The sequence below is a fragment of the Semicossyphus pulcher genome, unplaced genomic scaffold (assembly GCF_022749685.1).
Source record: "Semicossyphus pulcher isolate SPU_LCO1_2020_fin unplaced genomic scaffold, fSemPul1.0.p SCAF_17, whole genome shotgun sequence".
Taxonomy (NCBI): Eukaryota; Metazoa; Chordata; class Actinopteri; order Labriformes; family Labridae; genus Semicossyphus; species Semicossyphus pulcher.
The window spans coordinates 14,588,826-14,600,981 of record NW_027211681.1 but is presented as its reverse complement, the minus strand read 5'-3'; the positions used below and the strand labels follow the sequence as shown (position 1 = coordinate 14,600,981).

General features: G+C 40.1%; 2 protein-coding genes across 2 annotated transcripts; one reads left to right on the top strand and one right to left on the bottom strand.

The window, feature by feature from the left end:
• The first annotated feature begins 709 nt into the window (after window positions 1–709).
• On the top strand, window positions 710–3,778 carry LOC138595209 (solute carrier family 22 member 7-like). The gene is made up of 9 exons (XM_069666563.1): window positions 710–1,090; window positions 1,181–1,284; window positions 1,366–1,520; window positions 1,600–1,768; window positions 2,461–2,584; window positions 2,746–2,855; window positions 3,002–3,216; window positions 3,346–3,454; window positions 3,568–3,778. Exons 1-9 carry the CDS (start codon window positions 710–712, stop codon window positions 3,776–3,778), a joined length of 1,578 nt encoding a protein of 525 aa, XP_069522664.1.
• Window positions 3,779–4,721: 943 nt separating this feature from the next.
• On the bottom strand, window positions 4,722–12,018 carry LOC138594999 (ATP-dependent RNA helicase DHX15). The gene is made up of 14 exons (XM_069666312.1): window positions 11,879–12,018; window positions 9,901–10,243; window positions 9,547–9,740; window positions 9,272–9,431; window positions 8,832–9,050; window positions 8,575–8,742; window positions 8,353–8,439; window positions 8,114–8,263; window positions 7,847–7,955; window positions 7,568–7,759; window positions 6,136–6,258; window positions 5,547–5,737; window positions 5,280–5,449; window positions 4,722–5,166 (listed from the first exon to the last, which is right to left on the bottom strand). The coding sequence occupies exons 1-14, from the start codon at window positions 11,941–11,943 to the stop codon at window positions 5,049–5,051; spliced, it is 2,289 nt and encodes a 762-aa protein (XP_069522413.1). The 5' UTR covers window positions 11,944–12,018; the 3' UTR covers window positions 4,722–5,048.
• Between the last annotated feature and the right edge of the window lie 138 nt (window positions 12,019–12,156).

Genomic DNA, 12,156 nt, shown 5'->3' with positions numbered 1-12,156 from the left:
AGGTAATGCAACGTAACAGCTCCCTCACAGCTCAACAGGTTTGTCTGTGTCGTACTTCTTGAAGAAATGTGGCTCCCTCTACCAAGTAAATGGTTTACTACAGAAACTATTGAAACTTGGAGCCGTCAAAGAATTGGCCCTCATTTTGGACTGAATCTGAAACTTTGTAACCGTCGTAAAAGCAACAATATGTTAAAGATTATACTTATTGGTGTTTCAGAAGACCTTCAATCTGTACACCTGATGAGTCATCGTCTGCATAATTACTTTTTTTTATGGCAATCAATAGCCCCATATAATGTTAATGTTTGAACAATAAAACTCTTTGAGTACGTAGTCAATCTGATCATATACTCTACACTATAAATGATTAATTGCTATGTTTTTGTTGTCATGCAATAAAGAGATAAAAAAATATGTTAAATATGAATTCATATATCATAAAATTACACCTCATTTCATTACATAGTGAGGATTCAGTTTTATTTATTACCAGAGGAAGCAACAAAAAAGTAATAAAAATAAATGTAATGGTTAAATGGAGTTAAATATTCACCAACTTCAACTGCAATTGAGCCGCAGTAAAATGCCAAAGGTTGTCTTGCCTTGCTCTGAGAGTCGGTTGCAGTCTACTTCTTCAAGTGCTCAGCATTTAAGGACTTTTTTTCCATTTCAAAAGAGGACACTTTGCACACAGCGGGACGCCACAATGAAGTTTGAGAACGTTCTCGCCGACATTAATGGATTTGGAAGATTTCAGATAATGATCATTGTGATCAGCTTTATTGGCCGCTTCACACTTCCCTGCCACTTCATGCTAAACAACTTCATAGCTGCTGTTCCCTCTCACCACTGCGACATCAGCTCTCTGGAGGACGAAGATATTTTCAGGGATTTATCCCCGGCGGACAGACTTCTCGTGAGTATTCCGGTGCAGGAGGATGGGACCCCAAACTCCTGTCAGATGTTTGCAGAGCCTCAGTATCATCTCCTGTACAACTCCTCCAACACCACTGAAGCATCAGTGGTGCCGTGTAAGGATGGATGGGTGTACGACAACAGCACCTTCAAGTCTACTCTGACCTCAGAGGTGGATTTATTTCCCTTCATTTTAAAACTTTGAATGCTTTAGGAGGAAGTCAGAGTAACCTTGCCCTCTTTCTTTTTTTGTTTGTAAAAGTGGGACCTGGTGTGTGACAAAAGAGGCAAGAACAAAGCGACTACTACCATCTTCTTTGTAGGAGTGATGTTTGGAGCCATGTCCTTTGGGAGTCTGAGTGACAGGTAAAGCTTTGTCTACTCTCACCTTAGAAGTGATTCAAACAAACAGTAAAGTAATCATTTGAAACTTCTGGCTCTCCGCAGGTACGGGCGAAGGATCATGCTGCTGGTGTCATATGTCACTGGGATGCTCTTTGCTGTGGCAAGTGCTTTTTCTACTTCCTACGTGATGTTTGTAGTGCTCAGGTTCTTCACTGGGTTCTGCATCACTGGCATCGTCATTGTCTCAGCAGTCCTCAGTAAGTTACTTTTAATTGTTATTACCCGATATAATATGTGCATTGGATTGCAAAGTGATGAGGTGTTTGTAATTTGCAGGTGTGGAGTGGGTGGACATTGAGCACAGGAAGCTGGTGGGAGTGATCGACAGCTTATCCTGGACATTTGGAAACACAATATTTGCAGCTATTGCTTACTTTGTGAATGATTGGCGATGGCTAACTGTTAGCGTCACCTCACCTCTAATCTTGGCCATCATCACCTGGAGGTACGATTCTGACATTGTTTAGTTTAAAGATGAACATTGGGGGGAAGTGTAAAGAGTTTGCTCAAGGGTTCATCCCCCAAACGTTAAGGATGGTTTAAGGTCAAATGTGCAAGAGTGAAAAGTTAGCACAAGGTTTTTTGTTTTTGTTTTTTTACCTGGTAACCTTTTCCCATCCCATCTTTCCTGCCATGTTTAAGATTTTTTCCCCACTATAACTTCTGCCTTCCTACAAAACCAGAATTTTTGCAGGATATCTGTACACATTGGAAATAATGGCCTCGCTAAGCACAAAGTAAAACTTGCTCCTCGTCTATGCCTGAGGCTAGCAGCTCATAAATACGGCTAACAGGCTAATGGAAAGACAAACCTGAAACTCTGAACGGAACTGCGTTTCGAGCTGCACTGTGGGTAATGTAGGCACCATCCTTGGCAAGGAAGTAAAATGTGCAGAATATTGAAGAGATTATCTCTGGTTTTGATCCCAACAACGTTATAGAGATGAAATGTTTAATTTGTTAAGCATGTTTAAACTTTTGGGAGCTTTCAGTTGTCCTCTCTTTTGCCTTAGTATACTGTATCCCACTGAGGTTATGTACATACTAATAGCCTACATGATTTTATGTTAACATGAAATGAAATTCATTACAATGTAATATATCAGAAATAAAAAATGTCTTTTTCATCAACATCAGGTGGATGCCAGAATCTGCCAGGTGGCTCATTGCTAATGGAAAGCTGGAACAAGCTCAGGTGTATCTGAAAAAATGTGCCCAGATGAACCAAAGAGAGGATTTCATTAACACGCTCAAAACTGAGGTTTGCTTTTTTGGAGATGATTGAGAAAGCTAACAAAAACCTTTTACGTGTTTAATCTTTCAAACAATGACTTTAAGTGATCTAATAATTTCTGATGTCTATTAATCCTTTGATTTTTAATCTTGTGCTTTTAAGAATAACGCTGCTTTGTCTTCCTTCAGACACTCTCCACGATTGTTGTGACTGAAAAAAGAGATCGGGCCTATTCCTACCTCGATCTCATTCGAACACCTAAAATGAGGAGACTGGCCCTGAGTACTGGTGCACTGTGGTCTGTACTCCCAATGACTTCTTTAAAACATCTTATGTTTTTATTTTTCCTTTGAGTCAGTTTTGCATTTAAAAAGATCCATAAAAAAAAACTCTGATTGCATCTGAAAATCAATTTGATTAAATAGATGTCAACTCTTCCTCTAGGTTCTGTGTGGCGACTGTTTTTTATGGCATCAGCTTCAACATCACAGGCTTTGGGCTTAATATCTACCTCACTCAGTTTACATACGCTTTAATTGAGCTCCCGGCTAAAATATCAGTTTATTACTTACTGGATACGATAGGCAGGCGAAGCACTGAGGTGGGATCTCTGCTGCTGGCTGCCGTCAGTCTTGGCATCAACATTGCAGTACCTAAAGGTAGGCATTCATTCATGCCCATAGATTTAAAACTAAACTTAGATGAGGTTCATTTCTTGTGGAGCAAAGTGTAAGTAAAGGAAGTATTTTCATTGTTAAAATTGACAAATGCAACACTCATGCTTTCAGACATGTCTGTGGTCAGGACGGTTGTGGCCGTCATTGGAAAAGCGTTTTCTTCATCTTCGTTTGCGACTGTTGTGCTCTACAGTTCAGAGCTCTATCCCACTGTAGTGAGGTAAATATGCATGCTTCCCTTTCATTTTGGTCTTTTAAATCCAACAAAACCTGTCACATTTTTTAACCTGTACAAAAGTGGTTACGAATAATGTCTATGAATTGTGTTTTTAGGCAAAACGGCATGGGCTACAACTCCTTCATGGCTCGACTGGGTGTAGCTGTGGCTCCTCTGCTCCTCTTACTGGACGAGGTGTGGAAGGACCTGCCGCAGGTCGTCCTGTGCTGCTTGGCTCTGCTGGGAGGAATTGTGGCAAGAACGCTGTCAGAGACACGCAACAGGTGCTTACCAGAGACTATAGAGGACATTGAACAGAACTGGTAGTGAACTCTGTTTAAAGGTTTATTTTTAGTAGTTCGGTTTTTGCTCTGAGTAGAACGATAGCTTCTTGTTGCATCTTAGTACTTGTTAGTTTGAGGATTTGTTGCTGTGAGAATGAATACTTTATCTGGAGGTTAAACACTGTCTATCTCACATTTAGTAGAGCTAAATAAAGTCAATATAAAGACCTTAAGGTGGTATAACTCATGACCCTTATTAACCTTCTTGCTGTTGACGACTCACAAGCCTTTGTGACAGGTTACAGACTGCATCTCAGAGAGCAGTTGTTCCCCTTTAAGCTGAAACGATTAATTAGCTGTAAGCTGTTACATTTACCACCATTTTTTAATCGATTAATAGGTTTGAGATTGATTCTATGATTCCAGCTGCTCAAATGTAAATATTTGTCCTTTTCTTTACTCCTTGATTGTTAACTTTATTTTTGGGTTGTGGACAAAAAAGAAACAATGATTAAAATTTCCTTTTTGAATATTTTCTGGACCAAACAACTAATTGATGCATCCAAAAAATTACCAATAATAATATATTCCATCACAGCCCTATTTTTTTTTAAGTAAAATTCTACAGTGTTTCTAAAATGCAAGATTTTAGAAAAGTTTGTGTGGCAGTAAAATATCTTCCACTTTAGTATCTTCATGTTCATCTTTTCATCTCAGCCCACCGGGCTTGGATCAACTGTAATAAGTTTAATTCTATACAATGTGTACATTTGTGATAAAGTCTTGCTTTGGTGCGTATTTTGTTTCCTGAATAAAGTATTTTATCTGTACAGTGTAAGCTGAGCTCCATGTTACGAAATAAATAAAAGTTACGTTGAACTGTTCGAAAGTGTGTGCTGAGAATTAAAAAAAACAAAACAAATATAAACCTATATGTATTATGATATTAAGCAAAGTAATTTTACTTATTATAATGTACACAGAAATTAAGTCAAAGCTCCTTTATTAAAGAAACAGAGCAAGCACATTTTTTAATTACTCAGCAATCCCCTAAAGGAAGTCAATCACATCTAAATGACATGTTTCTGATATTCCTTTTGAAAATCTTCATAGCCAGGTCTAATATTCAACGCTGATATTTCATCTGACATTACACTTAGTTACAGAATTAACATTGATGGGAAAAAAAGAAGGAAAAAAAAGAAACAAAATATAAAAATCAAAGCCAAATTTTAAACATGAACATACAATGATACAGAAAGATCTAAAACTATAGTACGCAATTGTTTTCCAGGACACTTGTTGGCTGTTGTTCAGTACTGGGAATACTCCTTGCTCTCTAGTTTGGCAATGATTCGCTCCAGCTGTCTCTTAGCTTCACATTGTGGGAAGTTACTCATTTCATAGTACTGGGGCGCAATCTTCACCAGCCTGTGCAAAGAAAAAGAGAAGTCTGTCAGGGGGTCATGTACAATCAGAGCTTGTTATAATCATATATATTTATGAATCTGCACTACGATTATTTTAAATCTCTGCACACGTACCACTCTGGTTTGATGTCTGTGCAAGTGCGGATGTAGTTTTTGGTGGTGAGGACAAATTCATTGTAGAGCACCCACTCGGGCTTGTGGTCCAGGACTGTAGACGGGTGCAGTTGGACAACTTGGTTGTCTTTGACTGTGAGGTAATGACCTGTGCGCTCCAAATGAGCCACCTGGAGGATAAAGAAATGAATAATGTAGACCTTAATAAGGCATGGAGAAATCTCTTTCATTAGAAACTTTGACACATTAACTATGGCGTGACTTCACCTGCATGAAGAAGCCGGTGCAGAGCGCTCGGCGGATGTTGATGTAGTAATCTCTGCTGGTGAACTCTGTGCTCCGGCGCGGCAGGTTGAAGCGGTCCATGATCCTGGACAGCTGCTGCCGCACGTTGTCAGCAGACATCAGTGAACGGTAGTTAACAAAGTTGTCGTAGCACCACTGGTTAGACTCGTGGTCTGCACGAAGCGAAACAAGATTTAGACATTTGGTTTAGAGTTTTTCCTTTTTTTTAACTTTTGAAATGGAGAAAAAAAAAAATCTTGTTGCACTTATCATGAATTCTTATATTAACAATTACAGCCAGACCGCCAAAGATACAGCAGCACTGCGATAAGGTTTTCTTTCATCTTTTTCACAGAACATGTAATGCAAAAAACTATTTTGGGGGTGATTAAAAAAAGGTGACATCACCGAGTTTGTTTAGCAAAGTGTGTTTCAAATCAGTTGTTTACAATACTCTTATCAGTGTCTGCATGTATGAATTTGGACTTTTCAGTGAAAATCTTTTTGCATATTCATATAAATAGAAAATAATTTCAAGACATGTTAACAAGGGAATTGTTCCAAGTCTTACTTTGTTTGAAGGCGTGGTAGACGTTGAGCAGCGTCAAGTGGTCCCCGTCGATGTGAGCGAACCGCATCTTGGACTCGTCTGCTGCCTTCTTAGCCTCCGTGGGGCGGACAAAACACTGTGGGACTAAACAAGGTTGGTATGGGCCCCAACAAAGCCGCCCATAGGGATGAGTCAAACATTCACAGAAAAAAACGGAGCAAAGCCTATGATGCTAGGGCACTGGACACTGCGCAGGGACAGGGCAGGACCACAAGCTCTATCAAAGGGGGGCTGCAGTCTTTTCTCATGGTCATTCCCAACTGTAATGGTTATTAGCTCGTAGAGAAGGGGGTCATTTAACCACATCTGTAAAACAAGAGTTTTCACACAACTACAGAGCGTTAGGGACACCAGCATGTTTACTCTTCAAGATTCAGAAACTTTTTTTATACTGAGACATGTCGATCAGGCCTTTAAGAGAGCACGTAAATCAAATACCTCTTGGCTACACATAAAAACTAAACATGACGATAGTTGTTAAAATCCATTATGCGTTCAATGAAAAGAAAAATCTGATGACATTCTGATGAATATGAAAACATTTAAGTGGTGCCTGCCCTATCCACTTGCTCGGGTGATTAAATAATCACGTATTAATAGAAATACTGTGCATATTCTGGATTTAAATTAAAACCAGAAAGAGCTCTAACGTTGTAGTGAATCTTTCCAGAGCGAAAGGAAACCAAACCAAAACGGAATTTGTGGATGGAAAAGGTTTTTGTCGATGACGCATCAGTTCTCGTTGTGGCTGCATGGCTATGACAAAGATGAGCTGCAGATTGTGTTATTACCACTGTGATTAAATTATTTTCAATAAATTAATTACACTGTTTTCCCTTCGGGAGTCAGTTTTTAATCATGTCTCCGTTACTGAAATATTAGTTATAAACAATAAATCGGTTTCACAGCTCCTCTCCACCACACTAAAGCTTTGTTACGAGTGCAACCTCAGACACCACGTGAATAGGAAAGTAAATATTTTGGGAATCAAACCAGAGTATGATTAAAGGTTTCACAACTGTGTGATAAACTTCAACTGTAGCTCACATAAGTACACACCTTAACGTTTTCTCCAGAAAAAACAATTTAAAATGGGCATTTTTCGTACATCCGGGTATAAGGACAATTCTAAGGTTTCATGATAAACTGAACAAATATAATTGTTGGATATAAACAGGTTCAAACTAAAATACTCAGAATAAAATTCTTTAACATTTTTCTATGACACTGAACCAATACTTTGTTCATGTAGATTTCATGGGAGTTTAAGAAAAAACTTTAACTAGACCGAATTCTAGCTTTTCAACACTACCATTAAGTAGTGGTGCGTTTAACCGCAAGAGACTCGGCCTACAGAAGGGAAGGGAGATGTCAGCCCAGTCCTGGGCATTACCTGACAGCATGGCAGTAATGGAAAGGATCTCGTTTGAGCAGTTAAACTCGCAGCTGGCAATGACCATCTTAGCCAGCTGGGGGTCCAGAGGAAACTCCGCCATCATGGAGCCCAGCTCCGTCAGGTCTCCGTCATCGTTTAGAGCCGCCAGGTAATTCAGCAGCTCGAGGGCCCTCATCAGTGTCTCAGGAGCTGCAAAGGAGAGGAGATGTAAATGTCAGAGAATAGTGATCAATAAATGTCTTATTTTATTAATTGAACTGATGCAGACCAACTCACCTGGTGGATCCATGAAGTCGAAGTGCACAAGGTCGTCGATACCCAGCTTTTTCAGCTGCAGCACAACAGATCCCAAGTTGGACCGAAGAATCTCAGGGTACGTGTTGTCCTGCAGTGGGAGTGTTAACAGTGTTAAAACAGCAACTCATGTATCTGAAAACAAAACCATTTTTTATTCTAAGAACATGCTCAACTGACTGAGGCTTTGAGTTCATCTATTTTCTAACTTCAAAGACTTCAGAAGACAAGCAGTCTGTTGTCACTTGCCTGCATCTCTGTCTTGTAGGCTTTCTCCGTGTAGAGGCGGAAACATTTCCCTGGTCGTGTTCTGCCGGCTCGTCCCGCCCTCTGCTGGGCAGAAGCTTTACTGATGGCTGTGACGAGCAGAGACTCCACTCTGATGCGGGGATTGTAAACCTGGACACAGATTTGAGAGCAGATTTAAGTGAAACAGTTGACCTAAAATATCCCCCCCAATAAAAATCCAGTGATGCGAGTCTGCCCACCTTTTGTTTGGCAAATCCAGGATCAATGACAAACACCACACCATCAATTGTCAGAGACGTCTCAGCAATGTTTGTCGAAACCACAACCTGGGGATGAAGCAACACGTCATATAACTACCAAAACCGGATACATAGAAGCAAATGGATATATATTGTTACACCTTTCAAAGGTTGGTTGATACTTCTTTTAGAGTTCAGCTAAAATCTACCAGTTAAATTTACCTTTCTTCCTATTGCACCGTTGGGTTTTCTTGGAGGAGGCGGCTCAAAGATCCTTTGCTGCTGCTGTGGCGGCAGTGTGGAGTACAGTGGAATGATTTTGATGTCTCCAACTTCAGGTCCAAGGTCATCTACTTCGCGCTTGATCCGTTTGCAGGCCTCATCAATTTCCTTAAAGACAAATTTAATTTTAACTTTTCTGCGCAGAAGAACGCAGCTATAACGACAATTTCTATTAAACCAGTAATGTGAGTTCTTACCTCCTGACCAGTGAGAAAGAGAAGGCAGTCTCCTTCCTCTTCCTCACACATGTGAATCTGGATGACAGTGCGGATGGCTGCCTCAAGGTAGTCTCGCTCTGGTTCCGGGGTGTAAAAAATCTCTACAGGGTGTGTACGTCCAGGAATAGTCAGGAGGGGACAGTTGTCGAAGTACACCTGGAACTTTCCTGCATCGAGCGTGGCACTCATGACGATCACCTGCACACAACGGAACAATGTTGATTTTTATTACATTGGAAACCATTCGAGCCTGAACGTGCTGTTCATCAAGGAAAGAGGCTTGATTAATAAGTTATCTAATAGGGAGTGTTAAACATTCAAGTTCTCACATTTTTTGACTTGTGTGTTTTTTGCAAAGTAACTGTTCTTGCCATTGTCCTTGGCAAAACCAAACATATATTAAAAGCATGAAAAAATACCTTCAGATCCGGCCTTTGACGCACCACCTCCTTTAGGACCCCCATCAGGATATCTGTGGCAAGAGTTCTCTCGTGGGCCTCATCGAGAATGATCACACCATATCGCTCCAGCAGCGGGTCATTCATTGCCTCTCTCAGCAACATACCGTCTGTCATGTACCTAAAGGAAGTACAGATACACTTAATTAAACTGAGATGTTCTTATTGCAAGAAGCCTGATTGCTCAGTGCCAATAAAAAGCAGTAATTGTGCATCAGCAGACCTCAATCACTTACTTGAGTATAGTCTTGGCAGAGCTACAATCTTCAAATCGGATGGAGTAACCCACTTCCTGTCCAAGCATGACGTCCATTTCGTCTGCCACTCTTTGAGCAACACTCATAGCCGCCACTCTCCTGGGCTGGGTGCAGGCTACCGCCCGCTTAGGACCAGGCTGGCCCCTCACCATATCCACACACCACTGTGGGATCTGAAGATTCAAGCAAATGTGGCAATTAATTCAGATAAAACGATTCAACGATTATGTAGCATCAAATTACTGAATTTTTAAGGAAACAGCATATCGTAAAAAGCTTTTAACAAGCTTTTACTGCCCAGTTTAAATGAGTGTGATGAGCTGTATTTCAGACCTGTGTTGTTTTTCCAGAGCCCGTCTCTCCGACAAGGACAAAGCTCTGATGACGAGTAATGATATCGCTGAAGCTTTCCTTGTACTCCCACACTGGAAGCTGTAACCTCTTCTTCAGGATCTCATAGTACCGAGGCGTATGCGGCAAGTTGGTGAACGGGTTGATCTGCTGGTGCAGGGCCATCTGCTTGATGGGCGTCATGCATGGCACGGGAGCAGTGCTGTTAGACGGAGCAATAGATGGCTTTGTGTCTCTTTCCCGGTCTCGGTCCCTGTCCCGGTCCCTATCTCGGTCCCTGTCCCTGGAGCGGTCCTCACGGTCTCTGTCACGGTCCCTTTCTCTCCTGTCAACATGAGAAAAGGCAGCATTGGAACACAAAGCATACACTTCTGTCAAATTTGCAAAGGGTAAATATAACTTGAGTTGTGTTGACTTCCGTGTTTACTTCTTGCAAACCTTCACGTCAGACAATCCCAAGGCAGTTTTATGATAGCAGAGTTTGTTGTGCGAGTGTTAGAAAACACTGCACATTTAAAACATGTAAATTATTCGCTAAATCTGGGTTTATTTTTCTTATATTATGAATGCGTCAATGTTTGTTTGTTCCATGAAATTAAGCAGCTAGGTGAAAATAAGTTTGGCAATAATATAATTAAGACTTGGATGCTGATGGGAACACTATTTACAAGTCTAATTCTGGCAATTATGGTGAATCCTGTTACACAGACACGGCATTAACCAGCCCTTGTGTTCTCTTAAGTGAGGATGGCTTTTGGAGGCACTCAGGAAGATGTGGACATTGACATTTAACAGTCTAAAAAAAATACAAACAATAATTGATTATAAAGGCTATTTATTCTCAAGAGAAAAAAAAACACATAAAAAGTACTGCCAATTACTTGCTCTTGCATCTTAATTTGATTCTAGTTTTATGTTTACTGTTAATATGCACACAAAACAAACTCCTTGTATAAGTAAACCTATTTGGCATAATATTTGGCAAAAATTTTGATTCTGATATAATTCAACAGCATCAAAGCCTACAAAGAATCAGAATCAATTTTATTGGCCAAGAATGGCTTTTCTTATCTCTCAATGTACAAACACACAAATTGACAAACTAAACTTAAAAACAAGGACAGGTTAGACAAGGAAACAGACACTAAAACTACTATATACAGGCCTATGAATACAAATATATATTACAACTAATTGTATAAAGTATATATATATAAATATAAATATAAATATACATTATTTAAGGAGACAGGAGGCAATAGTGCAATGAAGCAGAGAAAAATATTGTTATGAATCAATGAAAACTTAAAACACAACCTAAATGACAATAGGAATTATACCAGGATAGTTTGATAAGAGAAATAAGGTATAACGTTAACTTTCTTTCAAAACAAAACTAACAGGTACGTGAAGGGACATGGCTATTATAAAGCACATTTTCTGGGCCATCAGTGCCCTTTAAGTTCCGGCTGACACGCATGTTAGCGCAATAGTAACAAAATGGCTTTGTGGAGGTATTTACATGACAAATTCTGATAGAATAATATTATTTTAATAAAAACAGCAGTCTTTTAAGTAGTAGCAACGGCTATTCCCCTGTAAATCAACTAAAGTTAGCTGGTAACTCGTTCACGTTAGCCACACACACACGTGCCTCAACAGTAACGCAGCTAACGTTGATGCTCCGTTTGTTAGCTAACATAAACTCGTCCTATGTGAGGTTACTAAGAGACTGTAGTCAAAGGCAGAACATTTGTAACCCTTTATTGGAGGACAATTACGGTGTGTTTAAGGTTCAGTGTCTTAGAGCGGGACTACACCAACAACAGCTGAGGTTATATTTTCTCGTTTCTTTTTGTACATCCATGGTGGCTATTAGCCAGAAATAACTAGCATCAGCTAACCGTTAGCTTGTTCATAGCTGGTTATAGCGGACACTTAACTTTGAAGCGTCACCTACCCTTCAGATCTCTTCTTGCTTGAGGAGTAGTCATCACCCAAGTCCAGACGATGTCTTTTCGACATCTTTAGGTAAAAATGTAGCTTATATTAAATCTATTAACGCGAACACAATTCTACCGGGCAATATGGGACTCACTGGGTTTCCTGTGCTTGTGTTTTCCTCCTTTCAAAATTGTGTCACAGCGACTGCGCAGATTACAACAGCGCCGCCTGCTGGTGTGGAGGGTAGACTGGTATTTACCGAGTGGCAAAGTATTGGGGACAACCACAGGCTAA